Source organism: Budorcas taxicolor, chromosome 12 (genome assembly GCF_023091745.1).
Source record: "Budorcas taxicolor isolate Tak-1 chromosome 12, Takin1.1, whole genome shotgun sequence".
In the NCBI taxonomy this organism is placed as follows: domain Eukaryota; kingdom Metazoa; phylum Chordata; class Mammalia; order Artiodactyla; family Bovidae; genus Budorcas; species Budorcas taxicolor.
In genome coordinates, this window is record NC_068921.1 from 85078236 (window position 1) to 85102025 (window position 23790).

The following is a 23790-nucleotide window of genomic DNA, read 5'->3' on the forward strand; positions in this document are numbered from 1 at the left end:
CGCCCACCCTGGCATAGCCCACGGTCACACGGTTGGGTCTGTGAGGGGAAAAAAGGCTTCAGTAGAAACTGCAAGAGCTTTTCTGGGAAAGAGTCTGTTAGTGCAGGCAACCAGGAGCCTGGCACTGGACGCTTTCTTGGGAGCCTTTGGCTGGTGGAGGCCCCAGGACTCCGGCTGGTTCTGGCGGGAGGTAGGAAGGCCTTTCTTGGACACAGCTGACATTGGTTGCTAGTTAGAATCTCTGACAAAAGGCTGCTGGTTTTTTTTTTTTTTTTTTTTTTTTTTTAATGTAATCCGCTTTTTTTTTTTTGGACATGGACCCTTTTTTTTTAAGTCACTGAATTTGTTACACTATTGCTTGTGTTTTATGTTTTTGGTGTTTTGGCCACCAGGGATATGGGATATGAGCTCCCCAACCAGAGATCGAACCCACGCCTGCCCTGGAAGGCGAAGTCTTAACCGCTGGGCTGCCAGGCAAGTTGTTAACCACTAACCACAGGCAAAGCTTTAACCGCTAGGCCACCAGGGAAGTCCTCAGAGGCTGCTGTTTAGGGCTGACGGCGCCTCTTCAGCTTCGCCAGATCCAACTTGACAAGTAGTTGCTGGCGGGCCCCAGGCATGCCCAGCTGAGCCAGGGGACCCCGCCATCCCGTCTGCACCCTCCTCCCCGGGCAGACGGTCTCACAAGGGCAGCACCCAGGCGCAGGGCAGCCAGGAGGGACGCCGAAGCAGAGAAAGAAGGAAGGTGTTCTCCCGGCACCCACAGTGGAAGTTGGGAGCTCTCTGCTGTGGGCAGGACTTGTATCAGTGACGAGGTTCGTTGCTGGTGACGTCAGGCTGAAGCCTTACCCGGGCCATCGTGAACCGTTTCCAACTCTGTCTGCCCAAGACAGCAGTTTGCTTTGTGAGTCCCGAGAAACAGACTCACGGAAACTGTCTTGAAACACAAGTCCTTGTCAGTTTTCTTTCTGTGGTGTCTACAGCTCAAACCCCTGTGAGTGTTCCCCAGGCCTGAGAGTCAGGCTTAAAAGGATGGAAACCCACGCACACCCCCCGCCCCGGGCAGTATATGTTTGCTCAGAGAGGTGGCCGAGGCATGGAGGCCTTCCAGGGGGTGATACCCAGTCCAAGGCCTCAAGGAGAGCCTGCGATGGACAGAAGTGGCTCGGGGACCACCTCTGGGAACCTGGGAAGCCAGCCTGCTCCCTGCCTTTCCACAGAGTGGATTTCGCCTGGAAATCCAGGGAAACACCTTTTCCGGGGAGGCTGTGTGTGGAGAACACGCCTCTGACCCAGCCCCACCGCTGGGCGCCCGGGATCACTGCAGTTCACCTGCCTGGCCCTGGAGCCGAGTCCAGCCACTTACAGCTTTCAAACAGCACGAGCTGTTTCCACGCTCACATCCACGCCCTCTGCTGCGCAGCCTTGCAACCCCTCTGGTGAAAAGGCAAGGTCTTTTGCCCTGGACTCCGAATCTGTGACTTCCTCTGGGCCTTGTCTCACCAGGGTCTCAGCTTGTCCTGGCTGCTATCACAGGAGACTGTCACCCACCTGCGAGGTGGGTCATGGCTGTGAGCGGCAGGGCATGCTCTGTGTCTGCCCTGGGAATCTCCACCTCGTGAGAAAGCACGCATACGTGCTCAGCCGTGTCCGAGTCTTTGTGACCCCAGGGACTGCAGCCCACCAGGCTCCTGCATCCACGGGGTTCTCCAGGCAGGAATCCTGGTTGGGTTGCCATTTCCTCCTCCAGGGGGTATTCCCGACCCAGGGATCGAACCCACCTCTCCTGCCACTCTGGCTTTGTGAAAACGCCTCACAATTCTTCATTTGTGAGAGAGCTGGTTGGTAAGTACATATTGTCTGCCCGAATTGGCTAGCAAAGCCTGCTTCAAAACATTCTGCAGAATTTTCTCATTTGCATCAGAGAAATAAATCACTGTGGGAAACACGTCTGCTCAGAACTAGCAGGGACCGTCCAGGACAGGGATGATAAAACACGGAACTGACTTTCAGAAGCCTGGAAACTGCAAGTCTGAAAAACGCCTTTCCTGATCGCGGCGGAGTGGCTTAGTTTCACCGTGACTCAGCCCTCGGGCCCCCGGGGAGGGGTGGGGGTGGGCAGCAGCAGACGTGCTGCCTGTGGGTGCAGAGCCCCCAGAGGAGGCGCAGCTATTTCTGGCGGGTAAATGAGGACAGGGCGCCCATGCGGGCGTGAGCTCAGGAAGTACAGGCTGGGCGTTAATGAGAGGAAACACCCCCCACGCGGAGGCTGCCGGTGATTCAGAGCCCAGAAACGGCCCCCCCTCCCCGCAGCACCTGCAGCCTGGTGGGCCCACAGGTGACCCAGACCCAGAGGAGACCCCCGCCGGCAGGAGCTGGTCGCCCCGCAGGGAGCCAGGTCTCCCCAGCCCCCGCCAGCTCCAAAGTGGGCTAGGAAATGGTTTCCCTGGTCCAAGGCTGCCGTTTCAACTTGCGGAACAAATGCTAAGCTTTAAACAAACCCTACATGCTCGGTCGCTACACTTGGGTCCCACCCTTTGCGACCCCATGGACTGTAGCCCCTCAGGCTCCTCTGTCCATGGGATTCTCCAGGCAAGAATACTGGAGTGGGCTGCCATGCCCTTCTCCAGGGGATCTTCCCGATCCAGGGATGGAACCGGCATCTCTCCTGTCTCCTGCATCGGCCTGCGGGTTCTTTCCCACTAGCGCCACCTGGGAAGCCCCCAGTTACAGGCAAATGTGAGATGCCCCGAGTACCAAGGAGACTGTGACCTTGAGATGGGTGGCCCAGAGGCTTTGGGTCAGGGCGGGCAGCTTCGGTGGCCATCTCGCCAGGCCAAGTGTGGAGGTGCAAGGACACCCTGGAGGGCGAGGCACCATGGCCGACCCAGAGGAAGCCAGGTAACCTGCACTCAGCATTGCTTCACACCTGTCCTGACGACCGTGGAGGCTCTACTGGGCCAGTGGGCTGTGTCTGCATCTCAGAGCTGGGAGACGCCTGCGCGGGCTGCAGGAAGAGCACGCTCTTTCAAGACAGGAAAACTCATCTTCAGAAAATAACAGGCTGGTAGAACGTTTCTCTCCATGTCCTGAAGGGAAGAGTCTCAGATCTCTGGCATGGTGGATGACGGGGCGCGGCTTGGAGGCAGAAGAGCAGATTGCAGAGCTTGACGACCTCTGCAACCCGGGTGTCCTTCAGCCCCTAACGATCCAATGTTTCCTGTGCGTACATCTTACCTTGTCAGGAGATGTGGGTTGTACCACAGCCCCTCCCAGGGTTTAGGAAAGCATCTGAAGAAACGAGCAGGCTTCACAAACGCTTGACAATTACCTTCTCAGTATGCGTCACTGTCCAACAGGGAGACTGAGGCCTCAGGAAACTAAAGCGGTGGGAAGGGCAAAGCGCCACCTATGGCACGGCCTGAGAGCGTCTTAAGTCTTGAAGGCTGAAGAGAACGAGAAGGCTGGAGCGTGATTTTCCCACAATCCCATGTACTCAAAAGTGAGCCCGGGAACACCTTCTAATACCATGGAGCGATTGTCTCAGGTCTAATCCAACTAAACGCCTTGTTTGCACCTTGTGAATTGAGCTTAGGGAAAGTTCTCGTGCAAGTCAAAAGGAGGCCAAGCAGAGATGTGCCCTCAGGATGATTTACAAGGAGTGACAGGAAGATGCCGATAGAGAGGAAAGGGCCCTCGCGCTCGTCCCAGGAGGGTCTGTGCGCTAGGACACCACCCCTCACCTCGCCTGCAGCCTGGACGGGGGATGAACCTGGGCCCACAGCTCACCGTGCACGTTTCTCACTCCATCTCATCCCTCACGGAGACACCTTCAAGGCACCTCTCATGATCCTCAATTGTAACCCAACTCTCAACGCGACTCCCACCTATTGTGAGACTGTAGTTTTCAGATCTATAACCTCATTTCACACTCTTGACAAGTGACAGGTTCCTTCCACAGTGATTTTTTTTTAATAGAACATTTCTTAAGGGCTTCACATTATTCACTTTCATTTATCCTGTACTTAACCTGGTATCTGGTAAACAGGAGGTACACAGTATATGAATGATGAAGTGGGTGAATGGAAGGGTGGATGGGTGGATGGAGAGAAGGGTGGAGAGATGAATGGACGGGTGGATGGAGAGAAGGGTGGAGAGATGGAAGGGTGGGTGGGAGGATGGATGGTTGGGTGGAAGAATTGGTGAGTTGATGGCTGGAAGGATGGATGGGAAGATGGATGGAAAGATGGGTGGATGGACGGAAGGATGGAAGGATAGGAGGATGGATGGGTGGGTGATGGATGGAAGGGTGGGTGGGTGGGTGGATGGAAGGGTGGGTGGGTGATGGATGGATGGATGGATGGGTGGGGGATGGGTGGATGGAAGGACGGGTTGGGGGGTGGATGGGAGGATGGCTGCCTAGATGGACAGATGGGAGAGAAGGAGGGAGGGATGAAAAAGACCATACTTTTTTTCCTTTGTAATTATTTCTGTAAATGGTACCCAGTCCATGACTCATTTGGAAGAACTGCAAAATAAACGTGGTCTCAGGCATGCAGAGCTTAGATTTATTAGTGGCTTGTGCAGTAAACTTTCCTGTGAGGTTTCTGTGGCAAAACTAGCAACAAATTAATAAAAGCTTAATTTTTATACAAATAGTTTTATTACAAATTTGAACTTTTAAGAAATACACATTTAAAGGAATTACACAGAAGGCCTTAGTAGTCTTAAAAACGTTTTGGAGAGTTGGAGTAAAATGTCATTTCAGGCACAGTGGTCCAATTCTGCTCCCCTGCAATCCATTTGCTCCCCTGCTGAAGTCTGAACACAGCTCACAAGAACCCAAGGGAGCGCCTGAATGTGCCTACAGGTAACGACACTGACATTCTGCTTGGACAGAGCTGCTTCTCACACCCGGCCGCAGAACGCGGATGCTCTTAAGATGAAGGCCTTTCAAGGCTGTTGCTTTTGAAGTCAAGTCATTCAGTTTGTGATTAGTGTTTAAAACCCTGAAGATATCTCATACAGAAGAAAAACAAGAAGCTCAAAGGACATGTCTCCCTGTAACAGACACCACGTCCGTGAACCTGGGTTTGGCTTTGGCAATACACAACTTTTGGTTTCGAGGTGAACAATGAAAATTGGTGTTTCACATTCAATACCCTAGTGTTTAAAAAAACACTGTTAAAGGACAACACAGGCTTTTAAAGAAACTATGTAAGCTTTATTTTAACAGTGGAAATGAAACTACCGCTTGACCTGCCTAATTGCTGACATCTATATAAATTACTAAAATATATATATATTTCCTTTCTGCCTACTTTGGGGACCACCTTTATTCCACAGGAAATCTGTGATTTCTGCAAGAGCAGCTGCGTAGTACCACACGGAGCAGAAAGACTGACATTTTTCTTTGGAGGGAGGGGGCGGTCGGAAGACAGGGCTGCCGGCCCGTCCTTCCACCGGGAGGGCCCCGCCATCGGCTCCACGCGGCCAGTACTTGGACAGACCGAGGGAGCCTGAATTCTGAGACGGCTCGACAGTGACCTCGACAGGCCATCCGTCTGGGGGTGGAACGGACCTGTCAGGACGCCGGGACGCCAAGGGGCTGCCCCCGGGATGGAAGCCCCGCCCCCCTCTAGCACCCTTTGGTTTTCTGGTGGGTCTCACGTCACACAGGAGTGCAGCGGACTCAGGACAGACATGCTCTTTATTGCATCGGGAGCGCCCCGGGGGCGTCCTACAGGCAGCTCATCGTGGACTTGGTTCTCCTTCAGCAGCAGAGGCCAATGAAGCAGGGTGTGTTAGTCTGGCAGATTCCTATCAGGCACCTTATGGTTTTCGTATGGACAGTGAGGTACTCGGGCTACATTTCTAGAGCTCGTTGCTGTTAGGAGGAGGGGGAGGGGAGAAGGGGAGTAGCACCATTCGTGACGCAGCTGCGGGCCGGCTCCGTCATGTCCTCCGCATGCACACCTGGCACCGGCTGACGTGCGTGCGCAGCTCCCCGGCCTTCAGCGTGGACGGCGTGGGCTTCCTGCAACGCAGCACAGGGGCCGGGTCACTGCGCCGCCTCCCGGCCGTCGGAGACCCCCGGGGACCCAGCCTCTGCCCTGCCTCCAGGCGGGGACCGCGCTGGGCGCATCCCGTGGCCCCGGCAACGCCTGCGAGTTATCATCTGCATCCCGTCCCCGGGGAGTGAGAGCACACCCAGAGTCACCCAGGTCAGTCTGAGTCCGAAGTCTCAGCCACTGCCCACCACGGACCACCCCCACCCCAGCCTCCTCGAACGCCAGCATCAAACCTCTGCTTTCTCAACTCAATTATAAACGCCCCAAGACTAAGAAAATATTCTTCTTCTCTTCACACACACAGATCCTAAGGGCACGTCCGATTCTTTGCAACCCCACAGACTAGACAGTCCACGGAGTTCTCCAGGCCAGAATACTGGAGTGGGTAGCCATTCCCTCCTCCAGGGGCATCTTCCCAACTCAGTGATTGAACCCAGGTCTCCTGCATTGCAGGTGGGTTCTTTACCAGCTGAGCCACCAGGGAAGCCCGTTAAATCATCACTGAATCACATGATGAACAACAAATCTGGGAAAATCAGCCAGGCCTCAAAATACTTTCATAACTTTGTAAAGATGTTCATGCTGGTGGCCTCATTGGAGGCCAAAGACAGGGGAAGACATTTACTGTTCCAAATGCTTCCTGATCCTAGGAATTCTGTCCTTTGACGATTGAAAAGTGAAGTCTGACCTAAAACATGTACTCATCAAATCTTTTTAAAATTAAAGTGGCCATATAATAGAAGTATGTGTGCTGAGTCGCTGAATTGTGTCCAACTCTCTGTGACCTCACAGACTACAGCCTGCCAGGCTCATCTGTCCATGGAATTCTCCAGGCCAGAATACTGGAGTGGGTAGCCTTTCCCTTCTCCAGGGGATCTTCCCAACCCAGGGATCGAACCCAGGTCTCCCGCATTGCAGGCGGATTCTTTACCAGCTGAGCCACAAGGGAAGCCCGTATAATAAGAGTACCTTGTCCAAAAATTGAGGCAGTTTACATTAGCAAAATTGGTGAAAATCCTAGTGCCTCCAAATTCTTTAAATGAACGGGACCTCACCTAGTCTTGTTTAAGAAGACATTTGAATTAATTGTACCAGGCTGCTGGTTTGGGGAAGAAAAAAAAAAAACCATTGTTACCTACTTACCCTTTAATGGGCAGCCCCAGGAACTGGTGCTCATTTCGGTAGCTAACTGTCAAGTCAGAGTTGAGAACAAGTTCCCAGCGGCCTATAAAGTGTCGTGTGAGCTACTAAAAAGGCCTCTGGCTCTTTTCTGATGCTTGGAAATTTACGAATAGTGAAGATGGTGCTTCACCCTTATGATCTAAGCTAGAAAGAGGCAGGGTCACAGAAGAGGTCTGCAGAATGCTGTCCGAAAAGGTAAAGATAGAAGCGCTTATTTCCAAGGCTGAGATGTCCTTATTTGGGGGAAAGAACAGTAAGTAATTGTCCAGACCCTTCGGCGCCCCGAGTCAGCTCCTGCAGGTACTAAGTACGGCACAGACGGCTCTTTACGTGTTCTCGTCCAGTACAGACCAGGCCCCGCTCCAGACCAACTTGAGGTCAGCGGCCACTCGAGACCATTGTTTTAAAGGTGAATTTTGTTAGTGGAAAAGAAAGACAAGTCCCTCCCTATCTATTTTGGCTGCAATTTGTGCTGAAATTAATTTTCCTCCGTGGAGGCCTAAAAAACAGTCACTGGTGACTCACAACACATACGCCCAGTTCAGCCTTATAGACACCGTGAAAATGAAGGTTATTTGCACTCTCCCTGCTGGTCAAAGGTACCATGTCTAAAATGCTCTGTCTGAAGATTTGAGTTGTCTTAATGACGCTGCTGTGGATTCACTTTGGAAACCGACCTTTCCTCTTTCATGGTTCTTCAACAATGAAGGAGTGAAGCCTGTCACCTGAGCTCCACCTTTGAAAACGGTCTCGGTTATCCGCCCCCATAGAATAGACTCACGGATTCATTCTTACATGTGGAAGAAGGACTGTCCCTAAGGACTGCTGCAGAACCGTCTCTGGGACTCTGCACTGGTCACGTGTATGGATCACAGCTGATTGTAAAAAAAAGCCACAGATGGGGGAGGGGCCAGAGCCACTTACTTGAACATCTCGCTCCGCTCTATCGTGGCAAGCCAAAAGCTGTAAGCGTTTGCGTAGTAATTGCAAGTTCCTCGGCCGTGGCACTCGATGAAGGGGGCGCTTCTGAACTCCTCCAGACACGAGCCGGGGGAGGCGAGGGCTTGGCCAGAGCCTTCAGCCCCGGCGCTGGTGTGCTGCGGGGAGACGGGACCGTGAGTCAGCGGGGATCGCGGTACCCCCTCCTGCAGAGCGGCCCATTCTGCCTCCTGCGGTCACTCACAGGCACCCACACCTCCCCGTGGCCTCAGGCCACGTGCCCCCAGCGCCAGGAACCAGCTGACGGCTGAGATGGGAGATGACCAGTCTGGTCCATCAGCACTGAAACAAACGCCGCCCTGACTCCTCTCTCTGCAGAACGCTGAAACCTCTTCTAACTCGGGGCCTGCGATGGCGGCCAGGCCGTGCAAAGGGTGCTGGGAGCAACTGCTGTAGCCTCAGACTTTCTACCCAAACCGATACAGGACCACGGAGATCCTTCATTTGCTACGTTGGATGCTACGTGTGCTTTTGTAAGGTCAAGAAAAAGGGTCCTTTTTTCTTTTCTTTAAAGAGGAAAAACTTAGGAGAAAAAGAAGAAAGAAAACTACTATGGTAACTGTTTGTTCACATGGGTTGAAGCAGGGCCCTCAGAAATGAAAACGTTAACTGAATGACATACAAGGGTCAGATATGACAACCTCCCCAGGACGGCTATTTCAGACACAAGAAAAGCGGACTCTGGATTTAGAGCCAGACGGGACCTCTGAAGACAAAGCTAATGCTCTTGATTTCCAGACTAGGACCCCAGGGTCCCAGAACGTTCCAGATCTGACCATGATCCCACCTCCCAGGCAAAGCTGAGATGGGAGCCTTCCCTCACGGGACCCCCCGCCCTGCTTCCTCCAGGGAGGCTTCAACCCAGCGTCTCATCCGGTCGTCCCAGAACAGCCTCTGCAAGGAGGAGGAGAGCTCTGGGCTGGCACTGGACACTGCCCCCTGCCCCGGCCGCACTGTCCCCTCCCAGCAGAGGGGGCCAGGCTCCTTGGGACGCTTCGCAGGGCGTCCCAGCAGTGAGGGCGGTAGCCAGAGAGGAGAGGTGGGGGAGTCACGGGCATCTCTCTGGGGGAAACACGGAGCTGCTCCAAACACTCACCATCACAAAGGAGTAGCCGATCCAGAGCGAGGACCAGCCGGCGGGGCACTGCGGAATCTGGATGGTCTGGCTGTGCACGGCCATCACCATCGCTGGGGCCTCACACACAGCACACCTGCGAGGAACCGGAGCCAAGACCCTCAGCTCAGCGCAGGGAGCCCCACCTGCTCAGCCCTCCCCGCACCCGCTCTCCAGCCCTGCACTCAGCCCTTCCGGTCCAGTGACATCTTATCAAACGGAGCAGGTGCCCCCGCTTGGACTCTGAGGCCCTGGGCTTCTCCCTGATTTGATAGAGTTGCCTCAGTGCTTAAATATTACACTCCGAGCCACACTCAACACTTGTCATTTCCCATGTGCTCTGTTATGAGGGGAAGGCAACCCGGAGCCAGGTTGTAACAGGGCCGTCTCCCGGGGGAGCTGGGGCCGCAGGAGACGTTTGTGTCTCCTTTGCGTCCCACAGCATCCTCCGGCGTTTTAGTGACGAGCACAGACCTCAGCAAACACACGGAATGCTCAAGAAAAAGGAGACGGTGCTGTTCAAGGGCCAGCGCTTCTGGAATATGGCGACGTGTTTTAAGCCCCGAATCATCTTCAATGTAAGAACATTTGCTGAATTACAGTAACTAAGAAAAACAATGAACCCAGGGCCGGTGGTCCACGTGCGCCTCCTTCCAGAGACCGTCCAGACCTGGAGCCAACAGACCAGTGAGGAGACCTGCCCGGGCTGGACCCAGAATGTTCCGACTGGCACCTGCTCTACTAAGAGATCCTCTGATGGTGGGATCACGGTTTGTTAAAGAAATAAACAATAGCAGTAACCACATTCAAGCCCCAGAATGAACAGAGCTAACAATGCTGATAAATGACTATAAATTATGCTAATGCACCTAGCTATGCTGGAACGTTTGCACGAAAATAGACGAGACGCGGGAACAGGCCGGAACGAGCCACTCGGTCTTCCCCAGATGCGTGCGTGTTGCGCCACTTCTGGTTTATTCACACAAATGCAGAAGAATTAAAGGGCTCAATTAAACAACAGCTACTGAAATTGGCCTTTCGCCTCTGCCACCGTCTGCCTGCCAGGCCCTGGAGCAGACACACAGCGTGGAGGAAAGGGGCTCATGTCAGCCTCTGCTGGGCTGGCGGATTCAAGCTGCTGCAGAGACGCGGTCTCGACCCCGTCAGATGGGTGTTCCGGGACAGAGAGTCGCAGGTCTAATGAGCTGTGTCGCCCCTTGAGATTCGTAAGCCTCCTTCTCCATGTTACTCCTGAGAGCCTGAGACCAGAATGAGTGTGTGAGGCAGAATTAGGGCTCAGCCCCTGCTCTCAGACCAGACGTCTGTGCTCTGGGGCAATTAAACAATCCACAGTTGCGCATGCCTCACGTCTGCAGAAAGTCAGAGAGTGCCTGGAAGCTTGTGTCAGGGTAACAGCAGAGAGCCTGCTGCTCTTTCTGCTGAGAGGAGGGATTTTGTGTTGTTAATTCTTTCTGAAATTAAGCTTTAGGACGTCCCCAAAGGAAAGGCCTTGGAAAGAACCTGTGAGTTTTGAGAGGTTGTCAGAAACCGCTAAGTTAAAGTGACCACGGGAGCTGGGTGCCCGGGAGGAACAGGTGGCATGATCCCCAAAGGGGACGCAGATACACGTGCTTTCAGAGTGGTGACTTAAAGGATGTGACTTCTGAGGTCTCTTCAGGCTCAGAGTCTGTGGGTCAGCCAACAGAGAGCTCTGTAAACCCTGAAACGGGCAGCACTGGGGCATTTAAACAACGCGTGGAGATGGGTCCCCAGGGAAGAGCAAGTCCCAGACCTAGTCTACTCCTGGACTGGTTCCTGGAATGTCCTAACTCATCCCAGAGCCCCCGTGTCCCAGCCAAATCAAGGTCAATGTCAAGTTTGCCAAGACAGTAAATAGGAAACAAAAACGAAAATTACGATCTACCTGTGGTCCATGGAAAGCTAAACAGAAACACAAAGGCGGTTAGTTCTCGTTCTCATGCACCTGACATGGTTCTGAGCAAGAAAAGTCTCGACACAGAACGGCCCACAGGCACCCCCGATACGCAGAAGGACATCTGTTTGGAGAGGGGCCTCTCGGGAAGCTCCCATTTTAATGTCCAGGAGGTGAGTTTTCTTACAGCTCTAAAGAAAGTGGTTGGATGTAAGGCCTTCAAAAACCTGACTTTTCTAACAGGCATCTCCCAGCCTTTCTGCTCTGGGTCCACATGGTAGGTTCTTTTAAGAAGACTGATCTGGACCAGCCTTCCATGTGATGGAGCCTCAGACCCTATAACTGGCCGGCTCCCTCGAGGCCCACAGTGACCATCTGGGGACCAGGCGGTCACCACGCACCCAGCCCCAACTTCCGACTGCAGACACCCCTCAGCCAGCACCGTAACATCTTTCCTCCTGTTCAGAAGCTGCTATTTCCCTAAAAGAAACACAGAGAAGCGTATGTTCTTTCTCCTTCTCACTCTAAGGCAAACTTGGCCCGCCTTGCCATTCTTTTTATCCCCTATTATCTTCTCGTGTAGAAGACTAGCTTCTCAGTGAAACAAATTCACACATTTGCTTCTGTTCTATTACTTCTGAGTGCAGCTAAGGAAGCAGCTTTTTAATTAGAAGGAAAGAAGCAAAGATAAGACAACTGTGTACTTTTCGGTCATAATAATTTCAATTTCCCATTTTATTTCCTACCAGGCAGATTCTTGGGGACTTGAAAACATACCCCAGACATTAATTAGTGTGGCAAGCACTTAATTTGGGAAGTCACTCAAACATATGCATTCTCAGTGGGGACAATATTACCTTCAGGGCGCAAAAACTGGTGGAGTGGAGGAGAATAAGAAAATTCTCAGAACATACACGTTAGTGGACACAGTACATCAGTGTAATCTCCTTATGCATAAAGCACAGACATACTCTATATCCGAGGGTTACAATTTCTTGAGGACTCCCTCACACCCATAGTTGAGTTCCTACATTAAGTGCCACTGAACTGCACTTAAAAATGGTTAAGATGGTAAATTTTATGTTATGTGTATTTTACTATGATCAAAAATAAAAAAAAAATTATTTAATTTCATAGGGGTAGGGAGTGATTCCAAAACTATACATCTTAAGAAAGAAAAAAGCAATGAAGATGTTCTCACGTTTGCGGGAATTCCAGAGACACTGCTCGCTCGTGGCAGGGAAGGTGGTCACCCCGGCAAGTCACACGAGATATGTGTTCTATCTCACCTAGGGTTTGCACTAACATTTTTAAGAGGATAACTGACTGTTACATCCAATCCTTCGCATGGATGATTTCTATCACAAAGCTCGGGTATTACAATCAGTAACCAGAATGGCAAAGAATTCAACGGGGGAAGAAGGGAAAAGACAAAAATGACCTCCGCCCTGAGGACACGGGGCCTTGCTCCCTCAGCCGTGCGTCTGCTCCCACGGGCTGCACTCACCTGCTGATGAAGGGCCGGATGTTCTCCCCGGTGATGGGCGCCATGGACATGGGCATGGGCTCCGGCGTGGACAGCCAGTACGAGTAGTCGTTGCGGGAGGCGAAGTTGCAGACGTTGTTGATGTTGCAGAAGAGGAAGGGCATGGTGCTGAACTTCCGCAGGCAGCTGCCCGCCGTGCCTGTGCGGGGAGAGGGCCTCGGTTACCACTGACGGCCTGCCTCGGGGCAGACTGCAAGAGCCAGCTAGCACAGACGACAGACGTCCTCCACATGCGTGAAGATGGAAACAAACACGCTTGAAATTAAAGACAGGCCTCTATCCTACACCTCCGTTAAGACGGAAACAAACGCGCTTGAAATTAAAAGACATCCATCCTCCACACGCGTGAAGATGGAAACAAACACGCTTGAAATTAAAGACAGGCCTCTATCCTACACCTCCGTTAAGACGGAAACAAACGCGCTTGAAATTAAAACAGACATCCATCCTCCACTGGCGTGAAGATGGAAACAAACACGCTTGAAATTAAAGACAGACATCCATCCTCCACATGCATGAAGATGGAAACAAACACGCTTGAAATTAAAGACAGAGATCCATCCTCCACACACGTTAAGATGGAAATAAAGATGTGTGAAATTACAGAAAGGAGGAGATAAACACAGCGAAATAAACACACTAGTATGATTGGAAACGAGCATTAAATTAAAAGCCAATAGGAGACTATCAAGAATTAGCAGGTCGTTTCGCTGAATGGAAACACAATGGCTCATCGAGAGAGAAACCTTTTCCTGGACTGAACCCCAGAAGGAAGTTAACGTGCAGCCCCTTCTACAGCAGCCGAGTAACTCACTGGACACCGTTTCTGATAAAATGCAGAGCTGTCTTTCTACATGTTCCCAACCTCCGTGAAAGTTAGAGGCAGGTGCACAACACTGAAATACAACATGCAGGAGCAGATCCGGAGGGGACTAAGACAGCACTGGCAGACACGCGATCCTCTGCCCACCTAAGCTTACAGGACAGAGATCAGCATGTGCAAAGGAGTTTGGCCAAGAAAACGTGGACCTTTTTAAACAGAGCAACAGTAAAGCTGCTCTGTTTTACGACGATGAATGCAAACTGTTTCGTGTTTACTCCAGAAATCTTAATCCTATCTGATCACTTGAGGAAGAGGTCAAAAGTTCTATTAAACGTTTTTGGAGAGTCAGCCTTTACGATTGCCTGGCTCCCCATTAGTAATACGGTGGCCTTTGGTAAGGATCGGAGAAGGCGATGGCACCCTACTCCAGTACTCTAGCTTGGAAAATCCCATGGATGGAGGAGCCTGGTGGGCTGCAGTCCATGGGGTCGCTAAGAGTCAGACACGACTGAGCGACTTCACTTTCACTTTTGGTAAGGATGGAGGGAAACAGGGCTCTTCCCCTTAACTAGGTCTTGGCGACACCTCGGACCACAGGACTGGAGAGGAACACAGCCCAGCGCCGCCCAGCACCGGAGACGCACCACAGAACGAACGCACACTTCTTGGGGCCTCACCCAAGTCCTGGCCGTGTGCCCGCTCGTTGCCTTGCACGTAGAGCAAAGAGTAGCCGTGGTAGAGGATTTTGGTCCCAGGAGGGCACTGGGGGTCGTCTGTCGTCTGACTGTGCCGGGTCACAAGGAAACCGTGATCGACTGACGGGGTGCCCGGGGGACCCATGGACCCCGGCAGCCCGTCAGGGCCGGGAGGACCCGGGAAGCCTCGTGGACCTGCAAGACAGAAGGGAAGCCGCTTCCTTAGTTATGCACAGGCGAGAATTGGCACGGCCACTGCCGGCCACCGCCTCCGACCTGTATCCCTGGCCACTCCTCTCTGCATCCCACCTCCAGACGGGTTAAAAGCACCATGCTTGGGGCAAAGAGACACTCAAAGAGCTCAGTTCAGTGAATAAATGGAATACATGAAAGCATGGATACAGGAATAAATGACGTGATCTGTATTCTTTCAGCACTGGGGGCTCCTGTGGGCGAGGATTATCATACGATTATTAAGACAACCCCCTCTGAAGGTAGCGTCCCAGCCTCAGTGGCCCCAGGCCGCCTGCAGAACCAGGGCAGGAAGGAAGCTCCTTGCGGGGTGTCCTCCCATCTCCAGGGGCGACCACATGGCCTGCAAGTCTGTCCCAGGGCCTCCTGCTGTGCTGGGCCCTCTGAGCACTCAGCGGCACCTTCGGCCTCTGGCTTCTCAGCTGTGATGGGACCTCTGAGTTCCCGCCTCTCGGGAAGCAGCTCAACTTGAACCAGGAGCAGCCAGCGGCCTTCTGGCCAACACGGCGTCATCTGCTCCCCCTTGCCGCTGCTGTGATGGCGAATTTGAGCCACAGACCCTTCGGAAACCACGCAGGGCCGTCTACCGGCCTTCTCTCAGTCATGTCCACGTCGGGAAGACACCGGGCTCTGACCAACAGTCTCCCAACCCAGAAAAGGATGATGACAGCACTCAGGCCCGCTGTGTGACTCTGTTTCTCTAAGAAACAGACTCCTCTGCAAGTCTTTCCAGAAACGCGTTCTGCAGGTTTTCGCACGCCCGGGCCTGAGGCTTCGAACTGGAAGACGCAGCAAAGGGGCAGTGAGGCTGGGAGGACACAGCGCACCTACCTGGAGGGCCGAAGGGCCCCGTCTCTCCTTTCTGGCCGGGGGCGCCGTCAAAGCCAGGCTCACCTGGGGGCCCAGGCAAGCCCGCGGATCCCGTCACACCTGAGCGAGAGGAGATGGGAGTCAGGATCTGCCCGTGGAGAGCCGTCCAAGGGCTGCACCGCCTCCGCCTTTGAAATGTCTTCTCTGGCCTCCGCAGATGCCAGCACAGGGCCTGGGACCACAGGCGGGAAACTTTCTCCAAAAGCCCGAAGGGTGACGCGTATGCCGCAGAGGCCACGGCCAGACCGACCCCTGCACAGGGTCTGCGCATCACAGGGCCCGGGGTTCTCCCCGGCTTCTCCCTGTTTCCGTTGTCACTGTTTGACAGGCGGTTTGGAGAAAGGCAGGCACGTGGGGGCTTGGGGAGATTCGATGCATTTTCATTTTCTCAGTGTTTCCCCCTCGGCTTTATTCTGGTGCCTCAGATAACATTCAAGCATCAGACCTATTGACGGGGTGGTTCTTCTGTTTGCCCGCGTACACTGTATTCTCGGGGCATTGAACCTGGAATTTCCGTAATGCTCACTTTCTGCTCTAAATGTTATCCTTTTTCTTTATTTTTCCATTCCCGCCCCTCTGCAATAGCTTTTAAAGTGGGGACTGTTTAGCTCCAAGAAGCAGAAAGTGTCTAGGTTGCAGTGTCTGGAACCGTAAGGATTTGCACAGATCCTGGCTGGTTGGGCAGAGCCTCTGGGCCACCACGGACAGCACCAATTCCCGCGATTCTAGGCCACTGCACCTGCCACCCCCGCCTCGTGGCTGGAGAGGCGGCTCTCCCCGGCCCTCACCCACGCTGTTCTAAGTGAGCAGAGCAATGCTGAGCTGCATCTTCCCCCTGCCTTTTCCCTGCGTCACTCTGGTCTTTTTCATGTGTGCACGTGTGCTGGGTCACCCAGTCATGCCTGACTCTTGAGACCCCCTGGACTATAGCCCACCAGGCTCCTCTGTTCACGGCATTTCCCAGGCAAGAACACTGCAGTGGGTTGCCATTTTCCCTCCTCCAGGGGAACTTCCCAACCCAGGGATCGAACCCACGTCTTCTGCATTGGCAGGCAGGTTCTTTACCACTGAGCCACCAGGGAAGACGTTCTGGCCTTTTTAGGCCCCTTCAAACCTTCACGTGGTTTTGAAATACATTAAGGGAAGACCTGGCGTGCTGCGATTCATGGGGTCGCAGTCGGACACAACTGAGCGACTGAACCAAACTGAACTGAAGGGAAGATAAGAAAGTCATCTTCGAATACGAGTTTACACAGTCACCACCCAGAGACTGACCTGAGACCCATGGGTAAAGACGTCAGCCCGCTCCTGACCCCATGCCCCCTTGATTGCCCAGCCAATTTATTCTTACCTTGCTGTCCTTTTGGGCCTGGAGGTCCCTGAAGCCCTTTCAGACCCGCGGGGCCCTCGGGACCAGGGAGCCCTGGTTCCCCCTTGATGATGTTGAACGGACCTGGGGGGCCCGGGGGGCCGGGAAGACCTGTGGGAATCAAGGCGGCCACTGGTCAATTTCACTGTCAACACTCGGGGCAGAAACGGCGTCTGACATGAAACCCAACCAAAAGCAGTGCTTCTCAAAAGGAGAATCCCAATCAAATACACGTCACCAGACTCTCACAAGACACAGGGATCTGCTCATGTCTATTATCTAACCTAAAATCCTGCATCCTCGGGACTGGAAGAGACTCCGGTCACCAGTGTCAACTGTCCACAACACTCTGGATGCCCCAACAGACTCTCCCTGAGGTGGAGCTCAACCCTCCGAGGGCCTCGCCTCCCACCTGGGGAGCCCCAACATGTGAAATTCGGATGTTTGCTCTCATCTTTTTTTCTGAAACCCGCCTGACTGCACACCAGAGCCACTGGTCTTAATTTTTTAATGATGACCGAACGTAATCCTCTTCATCCTGTTCACGGATGCTGGGAAAGATCAAAGGCGGGGGGAGAAGGGGACGACAGAGGATGAGATGGTTGGATGGCATCACCGACTCAATGGACATGAGTTTGAGCAAAGTCCAGGAGTTGGTGATGGAAAGGGAAGCCTGGTGCGCTGCAGTCCAGGGGGTCGCAAAGAGTCAGACACAACTGAGCGACTGAACTGAACTGAACTGAACTGAATGAACCCTCCTGCTGCCTCAGTGGGTCCTGAAGTACACGGAGCAATCGTGAGGCGTTTCAGGTCTTCCACAGCCTCCCCTCTCCCTTCTCTCCTCATACATTTCTCTGTTTATTTTTCCCCTAATCTTCCACGTCTCAGTGCATTATGGTTACTAACTCCCTCTATCAAGACACGGTCTTCGAAATGAAACGCAGCCCTAGAAATGAGCTCTGGCCCGTGGAGGCCAGGGCAGGATGGAGACCACCTCCTTCCAAGACCAGCCGCATCTCTGGAGCCGCTGGGCACGTCCTGCTCCCCGTGGAGAAGCCAGGCCAGGTGCTTTTCTGTAAAGCACTCCGTGCTGCCCAGCCACAGAGTGTCCAGCCTGCTCGTGCAAGCCGGGTTTCACTCCGTGTTTTCACAGCTGATCTCCGTCTGCCCTCAGAGCCTGTGAGAGTCTGTGAATCTTGAGCCCCTCATCCCCTCTGTGCTGGGTCGACCTCACACACAGATGGAGCCAACCTGGCTTTCGGGACAGATTGCTGGTGGAAACGTCAACCAGACTAGCCGCACGTGGCAACAACGCCGAGGAGCGGCCTGAGCGTTCTCGGGCACCGTCTCCTCTCGACCACAACCCTCACCTTTCGTTCCCGGGAAGCCTTGGTCTCCTTGGTCACCTTTGACTCCCTGCAGGCCGGGGGCGCCTTTCTGACCTGGAAAAAAGTAGAACATCGTCTTCGCACAGAATTCTAAAAGATATCCGTGTATGTGAGTGTGAACACACGCAAGCATCGGGTTGGCCAAGAGGCTCATTCAGGTTTATTCTATAAGACCTTATAAAACCTGAATGAACTTTTAGCCAACCCAGTAGATACATATATACACAAACATTTACACACACGCTCGTGTGTACCTGAATATACATATACACACCTACAAACACACACGCATACATTACACACGCACACATGGGCACAGACACACACGGTGAACACACTTCCAGTTTACGCTCCTGGAAGAAAAGAGCGTTCCTTGTAGTCAGTGATATAAAGCTTTTGAGGAAACTCTCCTTTCTGAAACCCCAGAAGTCACATTTTTCTAAACACGCAGCAAACCCTAAGTCACAACCACTGGAGGGGCACGCGACTCTGCTTTTGGTAACAATCTGGTCCCTACGTGTCCCCAATTAGACTGCAAGACGCCTGCAAGCTGAGGACTTCTTTTATTCACCTTTTCATTCACATGTACCTGATTTCTCAGTTAAAATCACATTACCTGGAAGCTGGTAGGCACCCAATAAATACTTGCTTAAAACACTAAAAAATTAATGAATGGCCCAAATGCCCCATGATTTCTCATCGAGGTGCCAGTGATCCACTGGTTGAAATCAGAATGTCTTTATGCAGCCAAGCATGAGAGCCCGCGAACGGGGCTGCCATCCAGAAAGGGCGTTTAAATGTGAAGAGGACAGAAGCTCGTACTGGTCATGACAGTCTACCAGCAGAAGCGCCAGGGCTGGGGCCCTAGTGGCAGGGAAACGCGTCTTCAAGCAGCATCTCCTTGTCTTACCGTGAAACCCTGGAACTCCTGGGGGTCCCATATCTCCCTTAGCTCCTGTGATTCCTGGAGAGCCGCCAATGCCCTAGAAACGCAAGAGAACGTCAATCAGGAGCCGCTCAAGGGACGTGAGCCTCCCGAGCAGGCAGCAGCGGAGAGGCCAGGGCAGCCCCTCTGTGCTCCAAAAGGGGCTTTGCGAACAAATGGGGCCTCACTGGTTTCTTAAAGGTGTAGAAAGAATGACGAAACCTCTGTGCGTGCTTACATCAGGAAGCTGGAAATGGCAACGCTCATTCATTCACTCTGTCCCTTCTGCTCATCCATCTATGAGGTCAATTCCAGGAGCAGGTGTAAATCTGACATCCCACTGTCCCCACCACACAACACGATGTCATGAACAGAGTCGAAACTCCCTAAGCATCTGTCGCGGCAACATCTCAACACCGAAGAGCCTTCCGCCCAACACTCAACCACAGTGATTTTCCTTTAGAACTGACTTCATATCTTGTCTTAAAAGAGCTTTTAAATATGGGGAAAGAAACATTTAAAAACTAAAGAAGGATTATTTTCCTTTACAATAGAGTGATGTTCTTATATTTTAAAAATATTATCTTAATTTCTAGATATTTCAACATAGTTATCCCTTTCACCATACATAAAAAGTTGTATTGCTTCTTACATATATTTACTTATTTGCTTTATTTTAATAAGGTAACTAAAATAACGTGAACAATCATTTGTAGATATGTATACATATAATCCAGTAGTCATGTATGGATGTGAGAACTGGACCATAAAGAGAGCCAAAAAATGGATGCTGTCAAATCATGGTGCTGGAGAAGACTCTTGAGAGTCCCCTGGACAGCAAGGATATTAAACCAGTCCATCCTAGAGGAAATCAACACTCAATATTCATTGGAAGAATTGATGCTGAAGTTGAAGCTCCAAAACTTTGGCCACCTGATGCCAAGAGCTGACTCATTGGAAAAGACCCCAATGCTGGGAAAGACTGAAGGCAAAAGAAGAGGGTGGCAGAGGATGAGGTGGCTGGATGGCATCACTCACTCAACGGACATGAATCTGAGCAAACTCTGGGAGCAGGGAAGGACAGAGGAGCCTGCAGCCCACAGGGTCGCAGAGTCAGACACGACTTGGCAACTGAACAGCAACCTACATACAAAGCACACGTGAACACACAGACACAGATGCTGAAGGGCACCAGGGACAGAGTGCACGTTGCTGTTACCGAGGCTTCCTTTTCGTATCGTTTATACACAGGTGTTTAAGCCAGGCATCGAACTATAATTTCCAGTATTATAACATTTCCCTTCTGAGGGTTCGTGTAAAACTAGACTGTAAGAACTGCTGTAACAGCTGCCTACCATGATTACTTGCCAGAGAGAAGGGACTGATTGAGAGAGGCTCTGGGAGAATAACATACATGTAACACATATGGACACACACACACAAGTATTATCTTTTGATCCTTTCCGAAAACAGGCCCTGCCAAGGCACAACTCACCGGCATGCCCTGGAATCCTGGGTCTCCCTTGGGCCCTGGAGCTCCCGGAGTGCCCGGCCAGCCTGGGTTCCCCTTGTCACCTTTCAGCCCATCGAGCCCGGGGAGGCCTGGAGGCCCCATGGGTCCCGGATGCCCTAGCGGGAGACACAGACACACACTTGAGGTGGGAGGGTGGCCTGACGTGCAAGTGTCACTGGAGCGTGCTTGTCACTACCACCCAGATGCCCCCGACTGTTCACAGCAACATCTCGAGCCCTGAAGACACCCAGGAGCTCCTGGAGGGAAGACTCTCTCAGCAGGCAGTAGGTGCTGCTACAAGCACCCCAGTCTCAGAGTCAAGCGTCCCGTGGGCCCTGTGCTCAGGGTGGCCGAGTCGCTGTGCAGCCGCCCTGCTCGGGGGGACAGAAGGTCACGCTGGTTTTAAACCACCACCGCGCGTGGCCCTCGTGGTCCAGTCCTTTCCGTGACGTCCTGTCTCCCTCCCCCTAGTCACCTGTCGTGCACACCACGTTCCTTGACAGAAAGGACACGAGAAAAGCGCCATCCCACAGAGGTCCGAGTGCCAGTGGCCTGGACCCTTCAGCAGTTTCAAGGGGTAAAAAGCTGCTCACTTCTCAACTGAAAGCTCATTCAAGACTGCTTATTTGTGTTACACCCGCGTACTTTTGTCCCTCTTTCGGTCCCAGCTCTGAGCTCGTTAAACATCCTCACCTGGCAGGCCGGGTTGTCCTTGCGGGCCGCGGTCTCCTTTGGGCCCCTCTACCGCGTGGCCTGGGGTCCCTGGCAATCCCGGCTGTCCCTGTGGTCCCGGGGGACCCATGAATCCTTGTTCTCCCTTGGATCCAGGAATTCCTGGGCTCCCGGCTAATCCTGGGAAGCCCACATCGCCCTTTGAACCTGAACAGTAAAGACGGTTGAGATGGTGGGGAAACACAGGGAGGAAGAGCTCAGTGCACCACGGAGGGGGGAGGCGCCTCCAGAAGGCCCCAGGGGGAAACCAGAGCCGGGGCCCTTCTCCCTCCTTCCTACTGGACAACGGTCAAGACTCCTGCCACAGCCCACCTGAAGAAGGGAGCTGAGGATACCAAGAACCTGCCATCATGCCTTATGCTCTTTAAAGCACGTGCTCTTTGGCAAAGGGGCTTGCATATACGTGGAGCCAAGCCTGCAAGGTATGGCACTGCTGAAATTAAGGGCTTGCTCCATCCACAGGCGAATGAAGACGCAAATGGTGTTATATGCACCCCAAGGAGCTCGACTCAGAAGGAGTGAACGATGGACACAACGTGTCACCGGTGACTCTCAGACTCATTATGCCGAGTTCAAGGGGTCAGGCTGAAACGCACACGAGGCAGGACTCCATCTGTGTAAAATTCTAGCTAGTGCAAGCTCATCGACAGCGCCAGAAAGCAGACCAACAGTTACCTGGGGTGGAGTGGGGTGGAGGGGGCAGGAAGGGGCAGGCGGGGGCTGGCAAGGCAGCCCTGGGAACTTCTGGGGCGGCGATGTGTTCACATCTTGAACGTGCTGGTATTTACATGGATGTGTACACATATATCAAGATTTATCAAATCGTACACTTTTAAATGTATGCAGTTTATTACATGCCAGTGACACCTCAATAAAGCTGTTTTTTAAAAAAAAATTTCTAAGTCAAAACTTGTAGGAAAAAAACCTGCATGTTTAGTTTTAAACCTATTACACCAAACTTGTCAAAAAATGACAATGTTCTAGGACCGTCTTAAGGTTATTAAGGAAAAGGAAGAAGGGAAGGAAACGGGGTCACCATCTGGAAGGATCAGGGGGCCCGCCTTGGGATCCCTCCCACGTGCCCCCACTTCACCAGGCTGTGAATCCCAGACACAGCACAGCGCGCGGGGGCTCGTCACACACCAGCAGAAGGGATCTGCTCTACTGTCCCAGACCCTAATCTATCGCCACCCTAAGTCCAGGGGCTTCCCTGGATCTGCCCGCCCTGCTCTGAGGGTGCTCTGTACCAGCGGTTCGCGGAAAAGGAAGAACAGAGCAAATGGGTTACCTTTCTCTCCTTTGCTCCCTGGAAACCCTGGGAATCCTCTGCCAGGTAGACCTACAAGATAAAGGAGAGAAGCCGGGCTGCCGAGCTGCAGGAACAGCACAAAGCAATGTCCACTCTTTGTGCCAAAACCATACACTATTTGCAAGAACACGAAGAAGTCAGCTCACTGTACTTTGCAAGTAAAGTCATATTCCTGCAGTTGTTCTAAGACGCCCTTGACTGGATATATGGAATGCGGTCTGTTTTCCCAAGTACCTCTGAGCTCAGAACCGCTACAGCATTTAGTAGAAACAACTTGTAAAATGGGTACTGATTTCCCGTTATTGTCTGGAGACTCACAAATCGGCTTTTCTCAGATGACCATTCAACTAAGAGCTATTCTCAAAGGTGGTGCAGAGAGCCAGGTGGGCCAGCAGATAGCAGGGAGCCCACCAGTGTGCATTAAGTGTGTGAGGGAAGAGCCAAAGGAGGGAAGCAGGTGTGGTGGCGCTTTTAATGAACTATTTTTATAGGAAAATGAACGTACATAATACAAACATAAGGCTCATAGAATAAAAACACGAGCTGTAGAAAGAGGCCAGTGCCAGCAGTAAGGGAGCCTCTGACCACCCCTTCCCAGCTCTGCTTCCCTCCCTCCCTCCCCGGACCTGGGGTCACCTGTTTCATATTGAGTGTTACCCTCTTGCTATTCGGTTGGCCAAAAATTTCATTTGGGTTTTCCATAAGATGTAACAGAAAAACTCAAATGAACTCTTTGGCCAACTCAATCTACATGAGTATTAACTCAATATATACAAGTATTATTAAGCGTGTGATTGTCATCACTGGAGCTCACAGCTTGCACTTTTTGCCCAAGTTGCCATGTCCCCATCAGTGAGAGGAGCAGATTCAGGGGACAGCAACTATTCCCAGGACCATCTGTCTAAAGCGAGAAAGGCCAGGCAGAGAAAGCAATGGTCTGGGCTTTCTGTGTCTCTTTCACTCACCACAAGAGCTCCGGCCATTTCAAGGGCAGGTGCCCAGAAGTATCTGTGGAATCAACGAGCACCGCCCCTCCCCTTCTCATCCCACCCTGCCCAGGCGTCCACGT

At 52.5% G+C, this 23790-nt stretch overlaps 1 protein-coding gene across 1 annotated transcript in view; it reads right to left on the reverse strand.

Moving 5' to 3' along the window:
* Positions 1–5623: 5623 nt before the first annotated feature.
* COL4A1 (collagen type IV alpha 1 chain) overlaps positions 5624–23790 on the reverse strand; it is a 127541-nt gene continuing 109374 nt past the window's right edge. The window contains exons 41-52 of the mRNA XM_052650294.1: positions 22701–22751; positions 21374–21559; positions 20663–20796; positions 19153–19225; positions 18225–18296; positions 16837–16965; positions 15447–15545; positions 14346–14558; positions 12807–12984; positions 9349–9463; positions 8178–8350; positions 5624–6037 (exon numbers count right to left, since the gene is read on the reverse strand). Coding sequence (XP_052506254.1) covers positions 5956–6037; positions 8178–8350; positions 9349–9463; positions 12807–12984; positions 14346–14558; positions 15447–15545; positions 16837–16965; positions 18225–18296; positions 19153–19225; positions 20663–20796; positions 21374–21559; positions 22701–22751 — 1505 coding nt within the window. The 3' untranslated portion in view covers positions 5624–5955. The remainder of the gene's footprint in view (positions 6038–8177; positions 8351–9348; positions 9464–12806; positions 12985–14345; positions 14559–15446; positions 15546–16836; positions 16966–18224; positions 18297–19152; positions 19226–20662; positions 20797–21373; positions 21560–22700; positions 22752–23790) is intronic.